This window comes from Silurus meridionalis, chromosome 6 (assembly GCF_014805685.1).
Source record: "Silurus meridionalis isolate SWU-2019-XX chromosome 6, ASM1480568v1, whole genome shotgun sequence".
In the NCBI taxonomy this organism is placed as follows: domain Eukaryota; kingdom Metazoa; phylum Chordata; class Actinopteri; order Siluriformes; family Siluridae; genus Silurus; species Silurus meridionalis.
Window position 1 is genome coordinate 4137000 of NC_060889.1, and position 21939 is coordinate 4158938.

The window sequence follows — 21939 nt, forward strand, 5'->3', positions numbered from 1 at the left end:
AAAAAAAAAAAAAAATTATGACTTGAAATGACTTGATTATATACTGTACCTGCATTAAATTTGTATGTCAAATCAACAAAGTTTGCAAAAACCTTTAGTTTCTTATCCAACTGGAACATGGTAAAACATGGTGGTGGTAGCAACATATTAATCAATAGCAACTTCCTCTTTGTTCTGCAGTCTGTAATAATCAGCATAATGTCATTCTACAGGATGTTTGGCAGATTGTCATATATTTAAACCAAAACCTTGCTTCCAGAAGTAAGTTCTGGACTTGTATTAAAAGCTCCCTAGTCTTCATAGTGCTGCTTTTAGTTTTAAGGCATCGAATCCATTCAGTTCAACAAATATTTTGTGACTGTTTACAGCAACAGGAGGTTAATATTTCTGCTCCATTTTTTTAAGTCAGTATTACAGCGTATTTTTTGTGAACAGTAAATTGATTTATTGTCTGAAAAAGATCCATTTCAGTTCGTAACAATGCAATATATGAAGAGTTCAAGGGATGGAGACTTCTGCAAGGCTGTGTACAGCTACTTTGAGTATCTAGAGTTCCCGAATAGTCTGAGTATTTCACTGCACACCGGCAGTAATCAGTCGAAAGGAACCTCTATTACACCCATGCCGAGCAGATGCTATCTGGCTACTGGACCGTTTTTTTTTTTTTTTTTTTTAACCAGCAAGAAAAGTCAACACTTTCTTAGATTCTTAAGAGGCTTTTTTTGGTGTGCATTTGCAAGTCAGAGTACATAAGCATAAGCGCTGATTTTCTGCCTCTTTCTGCTGGAAATTAGATCACCAGTCGAGTGGCTGATTAATTTCCTGCTCTCTGTAAATGTGGAATGTGGCCAATTTTCCACCAAACAGGTCAAAGTTTGCGTTACTCAGTTTACGCCTTAATATCAATATAATAGTAGGCTTTTTACATTTACAGCATTTGCCAGACGCCCCCTAATCCAAGCGACTTATCTTAGTTATACAACTGAGCAGTTCAGGGCCTTGCTTAGGGGCCCCGCAATGGCAACTTGGTGGATTTGAACCTTTCACCGTTTCAATCGAACCACTTCTTACAGTTTTTCTTCCCTCAGCATTGTATCAACGTAACAGAGACCTTTTCAAAATCATGACTAACATTTAATAGTCAGAAATCGTTTAAAATACGCTGAATTTCCGTCACCTGCAAGTGGAGGAAAAAATGTTTCACTAAATGCAAATGGAGTTTCAGTTTATAGGTTCGTCCAATTTAGTGTCTCTATGACAGGAGGTGAACAAACAACCATGTAATTGATGCTTGAGCTATTAAATGCTTGAGCAGTTGAAAAAAAATCTCCATTACAAATCTCTAGAAAGTTTTCTTTAGTTAGACAACCACAGTGGAAGAAATCGTTCCAATTCTAGCAAATCTGCATATTATACAGCAAATATATTCTACGATAGTAGTACAAAGGCGACATTATTTCCTCATAAGCCATTCAGTCACTTAAAAAACGAAAAAACCATCAAACACCAAAGCCATAAGGTGACTATGGGCCTAAAATATATTTTTTTGTACCGTTTAATGGAAATGTTTTTAAATAGCTTACATATATTTATGTACCTTGTCTGATCTACTATATACAATACAGTTGATTTTAGAAAACACAACAGATCCTGAGAATTCGGCAAAGCAAAGGAAAAAGGAACCTCCATAAAAAAAACATACGATGGTCAGATTAATAATAAATCATATTTAAAACCCTTTAAAAAATAAACGGCAATCATTTTTTCTGTACAGCTCAAAAAAAAGCTAAAATCATCCATTTATAGATAAATGTCCTTTTCATGCCTCTTGAAGATAACAGTGTATTGTACTTTGTACTGTACTGTAGATAAATCTAGAAAGATTCATCCAGGACTGATTTCTAACCTTAAGACTAATTGTGGTTAGGTTTATCATCAGCTTCTCTACACATGCATCTAGATTAAGGGGTTTTAAACAAAAAAAAAACCCCGTAAAACTTAAACACAGGTATCCAAAAAGTACCATGAATGCAAACTGATTGGAAATGTCCCTCCATCTGTAGAACAAAGAACGACTTGATGTTTGTTGAGGTCCCTGTTTATTCAGTCTGCAAAAAAAAAAAAAAGCAAGCAAGCCGGCTCTTCGAACATATTAGCCTGCGGACAGGACAGTTCCGGAGTCACGTCCTTCGTGACTGAGGCAACCCTGTGGTCCCTGTGCTGTTTTTGGGTAAAGGTGGTGGACTCCATTCGGGCTGGTAGAAATGGATGTCGAATGTCCTCGCCCAGTTAGCAAAGACGCGTTTCTCGGTGATGAAGCGGTGATGGCTGCCCCGGCGTCCGCGCTCATGGGAGATGTACATGGCGCACTCGTCTGGCCCCAGCGGCTCGTAATAATGGTATGGGACGGACGGGCGCTGGGCTTCCCTGTGGAGAATCGTAGCATGTTTCTTTTAAAATAATCGCAAAAGTACACGAGAAACTACATTCCCAGATTCCCAAATTAATCTGGTACTGAATAACCGTAGGCAAGGCAATTAACCTGAATTGGTTCAGGAGAATAAGTGGAATAAATTGATTCCTTGTAACACAATAAAGCTTCCGAATGGCCTGAAAGAGGTCACGCCTCAGCGGAAAAGCATAATAAATCATCTCATTTTCTGCTCCTGGTTATTGTTAGATTGCAGTTTGCACGCAGCAGCATGGGGTGGGTGTTAAACGTTATGACACGCCATTCCAAGCGAGCAAAATAGATTTTTACTCAACATGCCGAAAGATTAAAGCAGGAGATTTGTGACTTACTTGCAGAAATCGGGAGGCACCATGCCGTAAACGTTAATTCGGTCGCACAGCTCTAGGGCTATCGTCATCGTGAACCAGCCCGTACTCAACCAGGAGTTAGACGTCCTCCTGGTGGCGAAAGAGAGAGAGAAAGAGGAAAAAGAGAAAGCGTCAGTGATTCATCGCAATGCTATAATTACATTATGCAAATCGGTAAAATTGGAGTTTATTTGCAAAACCCCCGAGTGCGAGTGCCATCTGAAAGGTTCCCAGCTGACGTGATCTAACTATAACTGATCATTATCATCAACTGCTCATCAACTCTCCTGTTCTGCCATCTGATCCCGAAGCCCTAATGACTTCCCAACAAATAATAACAATGAAAAAACAAACACCATTACCGAAGAACATCACAGGAGGTGATTGATTAGGTAGCCTGATTACCTGGGAAATTACCTGTGTAAAAAAAACAGGGGGGCCCATCTGGCATCATGGTTCCATCTATGATCTCTTGTGAATATCAGCAAATTGAGCGTTCACTCAATGTCGAAATTATATGCTTTCTGGGATGCTGTGTTCGCCTCATTTTTTTAGTGTGCTAAAGTTTTTACCACATTGTACCAATGGATGACAAGTTCTTTTCTTTGCTCACATGGGTTTAATCCGGATCGCAAAAAGAGGGTAAATATATTATATCTACTGGAAGGTTTACTTGAACCTAATGCGGTCAGATGTTGGAAAATTCCAGAATTACAAGCTCCAACAACCAAGATATTGTTTTTACCCCATTTTTATCCCAATTCCACCCTATTATGTGACTGCTATCTAGCAACCGATACTTAGACACTGTGATATATCCTCTTCCACATACATGAGGTCACTAATACCCAAGATTGGTTCATGTTTCTATGATGGGAAAGAAAGACTGTAGAGCAGGAGTATGAGCCAAGCTGCAGACTCATTTTTTTGGAATCTGGTGTGGCTTGGTTGGAATCTGCACCCACAGTGTCCCTTTGTGGAAAAGATTGGACACCCCTTTTATGTGTCCTTTTGAATAACGAGCTACAGAATGCTGTACAGCTTTTGTCAGGATTCGATGATGTCTCCTGATGATGGATCACCAATTAGAAACCATGTGATTCTACAGTACAGTGAAAGGGGTCCTTGGTGCCCTAGTGTGAGAATCCTTGATTTATGCCACTTATTGACCCTAATATGAAGCCCTAAATGGAGCAATGGTGGAACCTTTGATCAGATTGCTAGGGGTTCAATCTCCAGCACTGCCAAACTGTAACTGTTGGGTACTTTATCTTCTCTAAACCTTATCTTGTGCTTTGACCCCCAGCTTCCTAACAAGCCAGAGTGTGTGGAGGACAAAGTATTTCAGTTTGCTGGAATGTACGTATATGTCACAAATAAAGCATCTTCTGAAGACATGGTTTCATTGTAGTAGGTCCTGGCTTACATTTGTAACAGCTATACGAGTGTCAGCAAAGCATAAGGCCCCTTTGGTTTGATTTTAAAAGATGAGCATCAATGACCCAATGAATATAAAATTATCAGAGGATTGCTGCAAGCAGTTGGCCTGGCCTAGGTTGAAAGAACTTTTTGCAAATATTTAATAGGTGGTAGGTTAAGAATAATCAAGCGGTTTTAAACTTTTCCTAGTAAAATCCAATGCATGAGTTTTGTTCTCTTGGAATCAGAGCCCTGAGCAACTACACAACAAGGAAAACTCTCAGGGCTAATCTTCATTTTCTGCCATAAAACTATAAAGATGAAGGTGCTTGCTAAAATCAGGAGCCTCCAGCAGATGCCTAGGATTAATGGAATGAAATGCATGCGATTGATTTACGTCAAAGTGAGTTCAGAGTTCAGCAGGAAAGGCCAGATGGTTCATTATTTCTTGCTTCTGCAGCTTCACATTTCGTGAAAATCCATGTACCGTTGCTATGAGAATTACTGTGGCATACTGGGCTGAAAAAAACTTAATTCCACTGGACAACTAAGGCACATCCCAAAGTTTGAGCCTGGAAGCTTTGTATGTGAAAGTAATTGCACCTGACAGCGCTTAGCCTGTGTACAGCACTCTGGAGAATAGAGTGTGTGTTTGTGTTGTGGCAGTAATGACTCCTGTTGGTGTCACAGATGATGATGATCAAGTGATCGAGGGTGCATTCAGTTCTGTATTTTAACAAGTAGACTGTATGCCTGAAGGTCTTCCACTGATTAACATCAGTCCGAAATTCTCTATGCCCAGCCACAGATTTAAACTCCTGCTTGCAGATCCACAGATATTTCCAAACCATTGGGAGATGATATTATTCTAGCTGTTGCTCCCCTGAGTTTGATAGGACTTTGATACTACCAGGAACTAAACAAGGGACATAGTCAAATGGAGTCCAAATTTCCTCAAGTGGCCCCTGTCCAATCAGTAGGGCAACAGTACTACTCAGAGTTCCTTCATTACTATAGAGAGCATACATAGTCCCCTGTGGTGATTCCTTATTTCTGCAATTTGTCCTTATGAGTTTATTCTTTTGGTTACTTCAGATTGCCATAGAGAGGATAAGGATGTAGAGTGATATCTGTTTATTGGTGCAATATGTATTCCCCATTAATGAAAAGAAAAGAAAGAAAACCGTGAACCCGAACACAGCTTTATAGACTTCATGACATCCTTGTTTTACGTCCATTCTGCTAAGCATGTTCTTTCAATCAGCCAAACCTTTTCCTTTTGGTTCGTTGTGCAACAAACGTCAAATCATTTGGTCTTTCTGAGGCCCTGACAACAGCCCTGTGTTGCAGTGAATATCAAATGCACTTTGGGGAAGAAAGAAACTGGATCTTTTGTCAAGATTTTTTGAAATGATGTGCTACAAAAAAATATGGCTGAACACTGCCAGTTGAATATGACAAGCCTGACACATGGAGATGATTTACAGATTCAGGATGGTGAGGTTTCACAGTCGAATGCGGAGACAACATCCAGAGGGTTTGATCACATTACAATAAACTTAAAATAAAAGTTACATGATTAATATGATGTCCCAAAGACAATTGCGGGGCGAAGTATCCAAGAATTGGTTGTTTTATTGAAGCCTTTAAATGCGAGTTCAGTGTTTGTTCAGGTTGAACAAAGGCTTTTACAAATCCGAGAAATTTAAACAAGGGATGTTATTAAAACTGCCAAAATAATGTGTGCACTCAACCAACGAATCAAACTTGCCCTAGAATGTTGTAATATAATTAACAAAATTTTTATTAGGAATAGACAAGCAGCAGTGGCAGCTCTGAAGATCTTAAGCAACAAGCCTGTCAGAGTTCCACAGAACGGTTTTGACAAGCCAAGTTTGCTCTTTGCAATTGCGAACGTGTCAGGCAAACACAGACTACAACAGCAGCAACTGCTCGCCCATCTGACACTGACATCTAACAGAGGCTTTTGGCGGAAAAGGCGTTGGCAGGTTTCTCCTAGCAAATTTCGTTCTTTCATCCTCATGTCTTCCTGCTCAACCAATTTACACCCCCTCCACCCCATTGTGCCACCTAGGAGATTTCCTCCAAGTAAACAAGAGATTAAAGATAAAGAGGTGATTACATTAGAGAAGTACGCAGTGTGGAGGGAATACTAATGTGCCATAAAGCAAAAGCCAAGGATGGCCAGTGTCTCATTTAGACTAATTAATCAGTAGCAATATTTGTATTGCTTATTTGTAATTAGACCCCGTGGAATTATTGAATCGTTAAATCCGTCTTATTCGCCCGATAATCGTGTCGTTACTGGATTACTTCGGGACGTGCCAGTTCGGACAACATGTAAAGCGAAATTGCGATTATGGGATTGTTACGAATCGTCAAGAGTTCCAAAAACAAACATGGTATATTCTATTTATATTGCACACTGCAAGCTTAGGGACCAGAATGCCCAAAGACATAAATAAATACATAAAACCGCAGTACTGTAGCATTAAGTAAACATTTAAGCTTAATACCAAAATCCCTGGGGTTTTTATGTTTTTTTTTAAATCCCAACCAACCCCAGGCGAAATAAACAAAAGTTGTAATTATGAGGGAATTAGCTCAAACAGGATTCCCTCTAGGGTTGGAATTTACATCTACTTTTCCTCATTACGAAGAAATGTTCTTTCAAAATTAAAGCAGGTCACCAAACACTGACATTTACACTCAATGTTTCACTCAACAGCATGCATACTGGATCTCATGAAAACTGTCCAGACAAGCTTTGGTGCACAATAAACTGAACTTACCTGTCTTTGCCCGTCTCTTTCTTAAAGAGGTCGTCGAACTGCAGCATCTTCTGCCAGGAGATGATGTAGACCTTGAGTTTGGGGAGCACCTGGTTCATGAGGCGCAGGTTGTTGTAGATCAAGCCCTTCCCATCGCGCCGCATGTAATTGCTCGGGCCCCAGAAGATGAACACGGTGTCATGGCTGGAGTTGAGCAGCTCGTGGCGGCTGCGTAAGACACGCTGCATGCTAGAATGTGCGATCACCCTCATGGTGGTGCGTCGGCCGACGTCTGGGCCGAACCCGCGGCCGCTCGGCGCATCGTTCATTCGGATCACGCAGTCGGCCCTGTCGATCTCCTCGCCCTGCCCTCCAGCTGTCAGGTGCCCGGAGCTGGTGACCAGTGAGCAGCTTCCGCAGTGCATTTTCAGGGGCTGTAAGGGGCAAATTAGGATGAGTTAATCCTTGAAACTGATTCCTTATACTACTTAAATCACTGTGAAATAAACCACACGTCTTAAATCTAAACCTTCTACTCTGTAGCACAGGACATTATAGTCAACCCTGTGATTATTATTGGCATGCTGAGAGATTGTCTTGTCCCTCTGCTTCTGGCTCAGCAGTGAAGGCAATGTGCTGGCGGTCATGAGTTCAAAACGCAGCATCGTCAAGCTGTCACCCTCAGGGCAAGACACTTAACCCCTCAACTACTCTGAGAGAGTATCCCTGTATCACTTGGAAATCACTATGTACAAAAGCATCAGGCAAATAAAGAGACAAGAATTTTTGACACAAATTTTGGTCCCTGGATTATAAATGTAATAACTTTTCAACACAAAATAGACAGATGGCCGATTTCAGTGAATAAATATAAACTGGATAATAAAAACTTTATAAATAAGAATAAATACCATCAAGAACAATGCAACTGGGGGTCCAGGAATTTTGCTAGAGATTGCCACAGATGGATAAATACCACTTTATCCCAATGTAACAATGCAGGAAAAGAAACAAACATCCATATCAACAAAGCAATGCTTTTTAAAATCAGTGTTTGGCAACTGGAGCTTCAGTCCCCGGGTTTTAATTAAAGAAAACCAGTCATGTGAAACAAAAAACAACCAACTTTAAATATGAAAGAAATGTTGTGGGTGGAAGATGTTCAAGATCTTTTAGAAATGTCTGATGTTACACAAAGGGGCTGAAATGTTGTGCTTTCTGAGGAGGAATTGTGGAGTGATGTTCATTTTAAATCGCATTTACTTCATTTCATGCTAATAAGGGCACTAATAATTCTGTGCTCGACCACTGCTTTAAGGGATTTAGACTATGGTAACAGAATTATTTTTCTTTTTTGGGTGGGGGTTAGCAGGTTATTTGCACAGAGCCCCAAAGGCGACTGCTTTTATTAGAAAAGGCTCCACCTGCTCCAGTTTTTCCCCTAACAAGCCTATTTGATCAAGCATCTTGTTACGCAGAGGAATATAAAGGCATCCAACAATTCCAAAGCCCGCCGGCCTGTCGTTACATTCCAACCTTGAATTCCTGGACTCGATTCCACGAGTGTCACAAAGGGCCAATTGGCTTTTGTAGCACCAAAACAAGAGACACAGTAAGATGTCAATAAAGATGCTACAGTACTGCATCTGGAAAACAAAACTCATCAGACATGAGCCTCGTTTACACCTCCCTGACATTGGAGAGTTCCCGACACCTCCATTTTCATTCCAAAGACAAAAATTGTCTTTGTGCGCCATTTTACGGTGTACCATCAATTATTCCAAAACTCCGGTATTCAGGTAGTGGTTGGATTTAGGCTAAATCCTAGTCACCCTGCCTGGTAATACAAGTGTTTTTTTGGGATTAATGTCCGTCCCTGCTGCTCAAGCATGTGTCGCAGTTGTTGTGAAATTTTTGTGTACATTTTTTTATATTTGTGGCCCCAATTCGAGCTTCCTGTGTCTGGTCCAACGCTTCCTTTACAAAAACCCACCCAGGCATGACCACAGAAAATAGCAGAGATACCCAGAGAGATAGAACTCTCGCAGCTGAGCCGCCGAAAGCCATGCGTGTACAGGTGTATTAGCAGCCCCCGAATGAGGACACTGATCAACAACCCACTCAGTCATCTGTGTCTGGATTTGTGCTTTGCGTGAGGACTGGAACTGCTTGGGGATCCACTTTAGCAGCAGGAACACGTTTCCAGCAGCGACGGGAAGCAGGCCGGCGAAAATCAAATCACTTATATTGGAGTATCTGAGGCAGAGGAAGCCGGCAGTCAGGATTTGGCTCCGGTGGGATCGGAGTTTGTCTTTCATGCACAGTAGTAAAAGCACCAAATACATTAACACTGAAAGAAAAACTAGGGTCGTGGTAATAGAGTAGGTTCTTCCTAATCTACTGCAAATCCCATGACCTACAAACAGTACCTGCAACAAGTTGATGGCATTTTTTCGATTGATAAATAAAGAATAAATCCATTGGGAGTGCTCTGCTGTAGTAACATAATCTATGACGGGGTGGTGTGATGCTGCAGAAGACTGCATGATACTGTTGTTTGCAGCTTTTGTTCTCATGAGATCCCTCGAGTCTGGCATGAGGACGGCACTGTTTTGCACAGTTTCTATTTTTGAGATCTCAGTAATATTTTGCTCCACAAACAGCTTGTGTTCCCAAACATCGATTCAAACATTTATTCAGAGTAATAGTAAAGCAGGAAGGAGAAAACTAAATTTGCTCGCGTGACCTTTAGTACAGTATGTCATAATGAATACTGTCTAGCTCGTTCCCTGAAGCTGCAAGGAACCAAACTGTACGGCTACCAAACTGCACATGCTTTATCATGCTGAAGAAGGTCAGCTTGAACGTATCTATACATCAAGCTAAAAGCTCTCGGTAACATTGGTTACTGTTCTTTCCTTGCACATCAACCAGAACGCAGAGGCCACACTTCTTTCACTGAGACAGACACAGAAGCTTTCTTCGTTTCTTCTTTAAGATTCACAGCCTCTTTTCCATGCCTCCTTCACTGTGATTCACATAAGTCATAGGGTGTACCTTCTTCAATCTTTTGAAAAGCAAGTATATCATGCCTACTTTAATCTAATGACACACAGTGGACATACATCCTTCACTTAAATCGGCAGGCACAGAGGCCACGCCTCCTTCAATTATATCATCCGGCACAGAGGCCACACTTCCTTAAAGTAGATTGGCAGTTGCAGAGGTCATACTTCTATTAGTTTGACCACCCAATTTTAAATATATCAGCAGGCACAGAGGCCACGCCTCCTTCAGTGAGATCAACAGACACAGAGGCCACTCCTCCTCCAGTGAGATTGGCATAAACAAAGGCCATGACTTGTTCAGTCAGACCAGCAGGCACAGAGGCCACACCTCCTTTAGTTAATGTGGCAGGCATGAAGGCCACACCTCCTTAGGTTAGTTTCGCAGGCACCTGAAGTTAAATCAGCAGTCTCAAAGGCCACGCCTTTTTTACTTCGGTTACTCAGGTATTGGACTTGACAGATACAGTGACAGATGTATTGATTGAATTCTGGTTTTTTTTCAGTAAAATCATCATATTCATCATATTCAGAAGGGAGAGAGTAAATTGGCTTTTTGTAATGTGTGTTATTCTCAGGTGTGTGTAATATATAAATACAAAGGGGGTTTAGCAGATGCAAGTGAATTTGTCTTGATTCATGTTAAATAGGAGAAAAGACAGCAAGTCCCTGACTAATACATCTGTGAAACCCAGTAAAAGGACCTGCAGCATTGCCTCTGCTACAAAAAATGTCACTTAGACCTCTCTACAGAACCTCTTTCAAATCTCCAGCGAATCATTCTGTCCTATTTCTCTCCTCCTCCTACACAATACTCTCAATCCCTTGCTCTTATTTTCCTGTGATTGCCATCAACCTTCCTCCAGATCTTTTTTTCTCCCCTCCCCTACCCCCCGCCGGAGGTGATCTCGTTATATTGCGCTCGCTATCAGGATCTGAGCGCTCAGCTCTGGTGTCGGCGAGCTTGTCACTTCTTCTGCCTTTTCCTCAGCACGAACCCTACACAGGGTGCCGTTCAGGTTCGAGATGCGACCGTCGTCTCGATAAGGCGCATCTTCATTCGTTTCTCAGCATCCCCCCCCTCTCCCTCTTCCTGTCCTCCTATCCCAAACACCTCGCTATCTCCGTTCTCCTGCTGTGGAGGTGATGAGCACGGCGTATGAAGCGAACGAAAGTGTGTGCAGCTCGCATATTGAGTTGCTCGCCAGGGGCAAGGTCACTTTCAGACAAACTGCGCTGACATGTCCCTCGCACCGTGGTGCATCTGATTGAAAAATGTTTCGCATGGAAAAGCAAACAACTCTAACTTTCGTTTCGGCCTGAATGAAAAGAAAGAAAAAAGGCTGGTGGACTCAGTTTGTTCCTGAAAACTGTCTGACACCTTCGATTCCTTCCATAACTTGGAAAATCTTAATCATACAATATGCTTATGAAAATAAAAACATTCAAACGAGCACATTGGTACAAATCTGAGACTCGCAATCGACAGATTGGCTGGAAGAATTAGCTAGCTAGTCAATGCTAGCTTTCATTATTGTATCTTTTATTTAGTATTTGGTTGGTTATAATTGCAAATCCACAGGTTAGCTGGTGCAGTTTGGGGACAGAAAGTTTAAATCTAGAAAAGTGGCAGAAGATTTATAGGTTCGAAAAATTTCTTCTAAATTCGAAGCTACGTGGTGCAACAGGTGGCTAATCGTAATGTACAAGCAAAGCTCAGAAAGAATAAATGTTGAACCTTCTAGTAAAAATGTATTACTGTTCATTTTGATCGGGAAAGGGAAATTAAGGTTTAGCCAAAGATAGCAGAGTGGAGGTGTTAACTCGGCTGCCAAAATGAAACTCAATTTTTTTACAAGACGGAGCACACTTGAGGGACCTTTTACCCTTTCTACCTCTTTTTTCCAGACCTCTTTTCTCTCTAATTCCCCAGATTAAACCCTTTTCTCGCCAGGCTGCAAAACTGCTCAGTTAAAGTGTAGCCTGGCTGGTGTTGCTGACCTCCATGACAATGTCCCTTTTTTCACCTGCCTCCCAGTATTCTCATCATTCCACTGAGGCCCCGAGCTTCTTCAGGTCATACACTTCCTTCCTCAGCCTGGGATAATTGGGCCAGGCTTCCTTTTTTGGAGAGGGTCTTAGACGAGTCGAGAAAAAGAACTGCACTTTGTATCTAATTAAGAGCTATGGCTGGAAATGTGCAGCGGCAGCACCTGCCATCGAAGGGGAACGAAGAGAAGCCAAAGGGATTCGGCTAATTGGGGTTCAGTTTCAGCGAGGGTGGTGCATCCTGATCTCAGAGAGCCCATTAGGCCGATCTCTCAGCAGGTCTTAATCGACTCTGCCCCAAAGACCCTCGCCTCACATTATGTAAATGTTACTCACACTTTTTTCATACTCTCCTGAGAAAACTCCCTAGTGTTCATATTTAACCACAGATGCTCATTTGGTCTGGTACATGACATGATGTGAAAGTGTACAACCAGTTTTATTGGATCCTAAAGTGCAAGGAAGGTGATTGAAGGTAGTGCATTGGGCGATAGGGTTGTAAAAACGTTGTCAATATAAAGGCCACCTGAATACTTCCTGAAAAGTCATATTTCTACCAATTATACACGACATTGTCAATCCCTGGTGGTCTAGTGGTTAGGATGCGGCGCTCTCACCGCTGCGGCCCGGGTTTGAATCTTGGTCAGGAAACCAACCCCAGCCATTTGGGTTGCACAAGCCAGTGCACTCTTAGTGCCGGTCCCAAGACCGGATAAATGGGGAGGGTTACTTTAGGAAGGGCATCCAGCGTAAAAACATGTGCCAAATCAAACATGTGGGTGATCCGTTGTGGTGACCCCTAATGGGAGAAGCCGAAAGAAAGTTTATACAAGACATTGTCAAGCTTTATAATTAGATATGATTCTAGGGGAAAGTGAGCTATAACTCTGGATTTGAAGGTCATGAGTTCAAATCCCAGCACCAGCTGGGCCCTTGAACAAGGCCTCTAACTCTCAATTGCTTAGTTGTAAGTTGCAGTGAATGAGGGTGTTTGCCAAATAAAGTTAATGTAAATGAAAAAGGTCCTCCTCCCCCTTTTGAACTCTTTGATCCGAAGGTCTTGAGTTCAAATCCTGGCTACATTAAGCTGCAACACTTGGGCCCCTGAGCAGGTAAATGTAAGTTGATCTGGATGAGTGTGTGTGTCAAATTAGCATTTTTCCCTCTATAAACTCTATGGAAACTATTAAACCTTTATGGTGTCTTTGCATATTGGTATCTATAATTTTCTCTCAATTTTTTTTAACTTGATAAATATCGAAAAAAAAAAAAAAAAAGATGTGCATGTGCATCGTTAGCTCTTATTTCTACCAGAAGAAGCTTAAAAAAACTGCACTGTGTGACTTTTACACCACTTGTATGCATTTTTTAACACTTTTTTAGCTCGCTCCTTCATTTAGCAATATAATTGAAGTTTAAAAACGGCTTAAAGTAGATTCAAATGAACTTTTTTCAGTTAAACTCATCTTTCACGAGCACGTCCAGAGGGCAATGCAACGAAGGGTAATTTTTGATTGCTTTATTTAGCTGAAGTGACTAATTTAGTCAGAATAATGTCTAAAATTATCATAATAACATATATATAAAAAAGGGGGGTCCTTTTTTGTATTTTCTCCTCCTTCATTTGGCTGGTAAAAGTTCATAATTAGCCGAAAGTTATTTATTTAGTTGTACATTTTAATGCAATGCTTCGCTGAAAGGGCTGTTAAAGTACCATCAAATGAGGGAGGAACCTGACAGACTTTTATTTCGATCTAAACCGGAAAAAAAAAAGCTGGCACTCCTCTGCTTTAAGGACAAACGCAAGACAAATAGTGATGTTCCACACGAATAATGTGCTCCTGAAGTTCATTATTTTATGTAGAACATCACAATATCGATCGTTTTATATTCCCACTTACACCACAGCGACTTACTTATGACTGCAACAGCTTTGAGTTTGATTTTAATGCTGTGGTCCAGATCCGCACTTACAGCTAATACATTCGTTCCTTCGTGCAGGTGAGTGAAATAAAACGCAAAGTTCTTCCATTTCTTTTGCATTTCAAGCGTAAAAAAAAATAAATTATTCATTACAAACCAAATGGCATTTCATGAGAGACCGAGTATGTGTCCTGAAACACATTAAAAACGAGGCCGAGGAAAGTGTGTTACGAGGTTTTAGAGTGTTAACATGAACAAAAAAAAATGGGTTATGTCCCCTTATTATTCACAAACGAGTTTTTTTTTTTCCCTGTCTGGCATCTGAACTATTTTCCCAACTAATGCAATCAGCAAATGGGAATTCCTTTTTGTTATACAAAATTTACTTCTCATTTCATACAAATGACGTTCAGATTCAAATTGTTCATCTGAGCTAATACGCGTATCATAATGCTAAAAGACAAAGGCAATAGAAATGCTAGTTTTTTTGAGGGAAAAATCCTTCAAGATGTTTAATGGACATCCAGAGACACCTGGAAAACAACCGTGCGCTGTTAAAATGGCCGTGTTTGCAAGCGCACAGCAGAAACACCGATTTAATGTACGTGAGGGGTGAAAAAAATGAAAACGTGGACTGATGCTAAAAGGTTAATTATAGTGAACGATGTAAACAAGTTCAATTGGCAGTGCTTCAGTATGTAATTACACAGCGAGCATCAGAGTGCGGAAGAAAATACACGGGAGTAGAAACACAACACATTCACACGCAAGTAAAACATTTAACACACACACATTTTTTATGGTTTTCTATTAGCTATATATGGCTTCTAAAAGTAAGTATTAGCAATGAAAATGCATTAATGAGGGTGTGTGCTAGTTGTGTGGTTTCCATAACACCAGCTTTCATACCAGCTTGGTTCTTGGATAAAAACTTTCTTTCGGCTTCTCCTATTAGGGGTCGCCACAGCAGACCATCCACATGTTTGATTTGGCACATGTTTTTAAGCTGGATGCCCTTCCTAACGCAACCCTCCCCATTTATCTGGGCTTGGGACCGGCACTAAGGCTTGTGCAACCCTAATGGCTGGGGTTGGTTCCCTGACCTGAACCCGGGCCACAGCGGTGAGAGCGCCGCATCCTAACCACTAGACCACCAGGAAACCTCTGCTTGGTTCTTGGATAAAACGGAGCTAAATGTATTAGCGACATACACTTACCAAATGCACCAAAAAATGCTGCCTTCCCATTTTTATTTTTATTTCAACATTTCATATGTTCAATGAGAGAACAAAATGCACTAAATGGGGACACCAGATTTCTCCAGCCGCATGTGGTTATTTCACACCGTTACAATAAAGTATGCATAATATAAACCCTATTGAACACTTTTGGAATGAATGTGAATTCTGACTGCACCCCAGGCCTCCTCACCTCACCCGACATCAGTACCTGACTTTACTAAAGCCATCTTCCCAGAAGCATGGGGGTTATTATAGAATGTCGAAAGGAGATTAAATGTGTATTGGAACGTTAAAAAAGTACACACCAGGCTTGGTCATGTATATCTGGAACCGGTTTGCAGGTAGGAAGTAAAGTTGTGAGGGGGAACTGATGAAACTTCAGACCTCGTGCACCAAATGATGGCTGGAACTGGATTTGTTAGTTTACATCATCATGCTTCATTTATATAGAATTGAGAAAACATACACACTTGCTACAGGCTTGCAATCTCGCTTGCTATTTTTTTTTTAAGAATGCTCACACACATACACACAGTGTGTAAGACATTTTCCTCACAGCGCTTCATATGAAAAAAAGAATCAAGAAAATGTCACGTGCCAAAGCCAATCTCTTCATCATCACTTCATCTCCTCATCTTTCATTTATCACTTTCTAAAAATAATGTGTACTGCATATATTAACACACTGGCTCATAAACCATTAGCACCTCCGCCTCTTCACATTAGCTCCATGTTTAATTGATAACGATAGCCACCTGGAGCAACAGCCTTTTAAGTGACAATCAACAACCCACACTGGATTTGAATATGGATGAACACGAACACTTTAGATTAATTACAATCGCATCGTGTTTTTATCACGGTTGAGACAAAAAAAACTAAACAAAAAAAACGCTCGGAGGATAAACAGCACAAGAGCATTCACATGGAGATGCAGCCGGCTGCGTTATTATCCTGCTGTCATAAAAATAAATTAATTAATATTTCCTTTGAATCTTGTCCCAGTGGCCTCCATTCGTATCCGCAAATATATAAATAAAAGAATCGACGCAGATGATCCCGAATCGCTGTCGAGCTCCCAGCGGGAGCTATGAATAAGCAGAAAATGATGTTTAGCGAATGCAAGACGGTTTCCGTGAGTACGCCATGAAGGATGTTGGAGGAGACCAAACCACGAGGGCCTGATGAATACCCGAGTGCTCGTTAGGCTGCAGGGAAAATGCCAACATTCCTTCACTAAAAAATTTGTGGCAACTCCAGAACGACGGGGTGTCGAGCTGTTCGGGGAGAACAATGCTTTTCGGCAGGAGCAAATAAACCAGGATGAACAGATCTACAGAAAACGGTAGGACCATTAAGCTTTACGGTATCACTCCTCAAAAAACTCTAATTGATTGCTTTTCATTTATAAGCATAAAGAAGTGCCATGGGACAACTGCAACGAGTTTTAATTATTAACCTCAACATGCAATATTGTAAGTTTGACTTAATATGTGCAGATTTCCCACTGAGAACAATAATAATGGAATGATTTTGCTTCAAACTAACGCCTCATCAATCACACCCAAATAACCCAGCAATGCCCGCAGGACCAGAAACGCACCAGACATTACGGGAAGCAATACCTCACGCCATTCTGCCTTGGGTTTCACTTCAACATTTGTCAAAAGGAAAAGGTGCACTGGTCTGATCCATTTCACTGCATGTATACATCATCAATTCGGTCATTCATCATGGTTTTGTGACACTCCTCTGGCACAATTCTGCTTCGTGAAGGCTAAGCAGTCACGGTGCGCTAATCATAAAAAGCATGAAATCTGCTATTCCGGACTCAAACCTGTCCCGCGTTTGGTGTGGGGATGAAGCGTACGCGTTGGGCAGCAGATGATGACTTGGGGATAAAAATGTTTATCAAAAGAGAAAGTCTGGAATAGTTTTTTGCCAATCCCCCAGGCTCGCTTTCACTTGGCAGTCGATGGCGTCTGTGCTGCCTGGTGCCACAATCCCGAGGACCGTGCTGGCACAGCAAAACTGGGCTCTAGAGTAATGTTTCATTTGAGCAGTTCAGAAGCTCAGGGGGGTTAGCTATGAATAACTTCAAAAGTGCTACCATACTGTACGGCCATGCTGAGCTGAGTTCTTGAGGCACAGTCGTGCGATTCCACTTCAAATAAAATATATTACTTATACAGTCTTGGGGAAAAGAAAGTGCACATCCTTCTATTCTGCTTGTATAACTATCAGGGCTTACTAATCATTTTGTAGTTCTTAACAACTTCTATGAACTAAGAACATCAAGTATTTGTCAGAGATGCATTACAGCATTGGGAATTTCTTTCTTCGCATATCCCAGCTGGTTGAGAAACTGTTGTTGAGTGCTGTGTCGGTCATGTTTCAGTGCTCCTGAAGCAGAGAGGGTTTAGGGGTATGAAGTAATTATTACTTCATATCAGCTTATAAAAGGGTTATAAGGCCATTTCCAATCCATTTCCAACTGTACAGTGAGGAGGATTTGCAAATGAAGAGCACCGATAAGACCATTCCCAGGAGTGGAAATTCAGTGAAAGATATGACAAAAACCTACATCATGTGGCCTACAGGCATCTTCAAGCACATCAGAAAAACAGTTCAGCTTTCATAGAGTGGTGTCTGGGATACGGCCCTTTTTCTTGAAAAAAATTGAGCATGACTGAGGTTGGCAAAATTGCATCTGGACCCCATAACAGATGATGGTGGAGGGGTGATTTTTGGGTATGGTGGTATGACAGGGGCTAGTTTGGGCTTGGTGGTGGAGGGGTGATGTTTGGGGTTGGTGGTAGAGGGGTGATTTTTTGGATTGGTGTTGGAGGGGTGAAGTTTGGGCTTGGTGGTGAGAGGTTAAAGTTTGGGTTTGGTGGTGGAAGGATGAAGTTTGGGCTTGGTGGTTGAGGGGTAAAGTTTGGGTTTGTGGTGGAGGGGTGAAGTTTGGGTTTGGTGGTGGAGTGGTTAAGTTTGGGTTTGGTGGTGGAGCGGTGAAGTTTGGTTTTGGTGGTGGAGGGGTGAAGTCTGGGTTTGGTGGTGGAGGGGTAAGTTTTGGGTTTGGTAGTGGTGGAGTAAAGTTTCAAGTCATAAACCTCACTTGGAGAGTCTTAAGGTATAAGACATGTATGTGCCTCTTTCTCTGTTGGACAATTTCTCCGTAGTTCATACTGTACATTCCTGTTCCTCCCTGAACGCCTCAGGAGCATCCTTTACTGTCTGTAGCTTTTAACCTTTAAGCTTCGAGTCTTATTAAGAAAAAGTTGTGTTATTAAATGAGATCTCTCACACCCCTCTCATCGGGCCTCTTCATTAAGCACCAAAACAGACTGCATAAATGTTGGTCAGAAACAGATGGCTGAAATACAGTATGAAGCCAAGACATTACAGGCCTGACTGGGGTTATTTAGTATTACGTTTTAATTAAAGTTCTCTAGAGGCAGACGAATGTAATTACGAAGACTTTATTTAGCTTTTCTGCAATTCAGAGTCCAGAATGGGACTGCCACATGGGGAATCATTGGCAAATAAGTTCTATTAGAAGATGTGCATAAAGGCAGATTTCTAACCCATTAAATAGAACATACAGCAATGCACTGGTGTTATGGCGGAGGTCTTGGTTCTCTTCTAACAGGACAAAGTGTGTACCATTTTTCTCATGTCCCAAGTATTTCTGTTGTCTGGGGTCACCTGGCATGGTTGCCTTCCTGGTATACACTGTTTGTAATGGTACATGGACCAGGGACAAACTAAAATCTGCTATTCATTTTATTATCGTGTCAGATGAAAAGCACTCAAGATTGAGATTACAGGCAGCACATCCGATTGCTGGGCCCTTGAGCAAGGCCCTTATGCCTCAATTTGCTCAGCTGTATAACTGAAACAACAGTAAGCCGCCCTGGTCTGCTATCCGCATCTGCCAAATGCCACGAATGCAAATGTAAATCCAAACAAATAGTTGAAGCATTGTAATGATATACTGTATTTCTTCAGCTCAGCATGTTGAGGTGCAGATCAAGTTTACAGGCGCTTCATTATTTTTCCGTTGCTATGGTTCCTTACTAAAATTCCACTGTTGCAAACAAGCCCAAAGCAACCAAGTACAGCGAGATCGATTTATTTGCTGGGTAAGAAGTTTGGAATTGTTTTGGAGCAGGTTCTAAATATTGTCAAATAAAACTAAACCAGCAATCAAACAAATGAACCCTGGTGTGTGTTTTGCCTCCTGCCAGGATTAGATGCAGTTTTGGACTAAAGGGCAATTATGTGACTGCAATAGTTTTTTCCCAACTAGCCACGGGGTGATAATAATCATTGTGAAAAAATCTTTGGGAGACATTCATTCAGGAGGCGAATAGATAGTCAGACAAGATTTCCACTCCAAAGCATGCTCTGAAGCGATTGTCCATTTTGGTTATCTCGTACGTGTTCCTCTTTCTCACTTAGGGCCTTTAATTTGTGTGCTGTACCATCACACAGCTACACGCTCACATGTTCATTCTTCTCCAGCCTCAGACATGTTTCAGCTCCGGGGGCTGAGGGCAAATCCGGCACCACTAGAGACAACAAAGTGCATTGGTGTGTAGAGAGAAGACCCTCGGGATTCTCTCAAAGCCATCTCTCTCTCTCTCTCTTTCTTTCTTTTCTTTCTCTGTCTCAGTCTGTACACTGCACAGATGTACTTCGGAGAATCGGAAAAATCAGCCATGCAGCAAATGAAAGAACTGACCGTGACTTCTGCCAACACCTCTCCCCGCATTAATCACACCGGACAACCCGAATAGTTCAACATCGCCCCTGGAATGGCGAAGTCGCCACTGCGAGAAGACAAATGATTTTTATTAGCATTTAATCGCACTTGACCACTGACGATCCGTAGGGTGGGGCTTCGGGTCAGACGCTCCGCATGATGAAATAGTTATGGCATGCATTGAAAAGAGGCTTCAACGTCTACCACGCATCACCGGCCTCTCATTAATTACCAGCCGAGCAAAAGGGCAAGGGGGTCAAATCCACAAGCCATCTGCACAATATTAATATCCTCGGCCATGATATACCACAAGAGGCTTATTTATGCTAATTAGCTTCCATTGTTACAGAGACCGTTTGTGTTTTTGTCTGTCATGCCAAAACATTTGCATCTATTTCGCTGAGCCGTGATTGAAAATTCTAAAGTTATCAAATCTGGTCCATTTTTACATATTCAGTCGCGAAGCTTTGCTACAAATACGATCTAAATTCGTACAAATGGATTCTAATGAGTTGTAGAAAAACAATCAACCCTGCTAATTTATCATTGATTATACATTGTGGAATATTCCAGATATTAGAGTTCCTGTTTTCACTTATGCTATAGCAGCTGTAAACAGTGGTTTCCTTGTCTCTCTTTTTCCTTTTTCTTTTCCTTAGGTTATACTACGAACCACTCCATCCTCATTCCTGCAGGATGAAACGGTCCATGTCTGAAACCTACCAATTGTTTGCTGACACTGGAGACTCTTTCCATGAATGTCAAAGAAGAAAGGACAATATATATATTTTTTACTTTGGTGTGTCAACACCATCTACCCAATCAGAGGCAAGAAAGAAAGCTGCTTTATGCTTTTGCTTGCATCTTTACAGCACAGTAAAATTCTTTCTTCTCATATCCCAGTGATGTTATGAAGCTTGGACAGGGCACAGGGTCAGCCATGATACAGCACCTCTGGAGCACAATAGTGGCAGCTTGGTGATACCGGGGCTTGAATACCCAACATGAATTAGCATCTGTGATTCTGCTAACATTGTGTTCAGATTTGTACAAATGTGTATAATTTAGTCTGATGTTTTGTGAGAAATCTGAACTTAGACTTCTGTCCTGAATTGCGAATGCAGGGAGAAGACAATTGCAGGGCTGACTTGACAAAAACCTGTATAAGAGCTCCTGCGAAAGGCAAGCAAAAGAGCACTAACACACACTTGATGTAAATGCCAGCGAGAGTGATTCAGTGCAGAAATAATGCTTTCACACACAAAGCTGCACAAGGCCACTTTACCATCGGCACGTTAAAGAGGACAGAAATCGTCAGATTTTCCGCTGCAAAGAAGTCCACCCTTAATCCTTAACGCGTCCTTAACAGCATTAAAAAAGTTTGTGAACACCTGACCATAGGATTTTATATGTGAATATTCCATGTACCATCCCAGTACCGGGGTGCAGTCACTGTTTCAATTTAACCCAAAGGTGGTTAACAGGGTCTATAGCGCTATTGCAGGCCACTCAAGATCTTCTACACTTCCAACCTATGAAGCATCATGGAGCCTAATTTTCATGCAAGATCACTCAAAGTTTTCCTGGACAATTGTGTGCCTCCAAGTTCGGGGGAAGAACCACATATGGGTGTGAAAGTCAGGTGCCCTAATGATTTTCTAATATCTATTTTCAGCTACAGCAGAGCAGATTTACGAATTCCTTCCTTACAGCAAACTATATGTTCTAATGTTTCTGTTTGCTTAATTGTAATGGTAGTCCTGCTGCTCTTAGTGCTACGCTTAGTGTTTGATGAGGTTCTACAATTAAATATTTAATGTTCCACCATCTGACTAATAATAATGATTCATTTATTGGCTATT

General features: G+C 41.5%; 1 protein-coding gene across 1 annotated transcript in view; it reads right to left on the reverse strand.

Moving 5' to 3' along the window:
• Positions 1-1341: 1341 nt before the first annotated feature.
• The window catches only part of st6galnac5a (ST6 (alpha-N-acetyl-neuraminyl-2,3-beta-galactosyl-1,3)-N-acetylgalactosaminide alpha-2,6-sialyltransferase 5a), a 29879-nt gene continuing 9281 nt past the window's right edge, over positions 1342-21939 (reverse strand). Inside the window, exons 3-5 of the mRNA XM_046850752.1 lie at positions 7053-7465; positions 2803-2910; positions 1342-2427 (exon numbers count right to left, since the gene is read on the reverse strand). Of these exons, the coding sequence (XP_046706708.1) occupies positions 2181-2427; positions 2803-2910; positions 7053-7465 (768 nt within the window). The 3' untranslated portion in view covers positions 1342-2180. The remainder of the gene's footprint in view (positions 2428-2802; positions 2911-7052; positions 7466-21939) is intronic.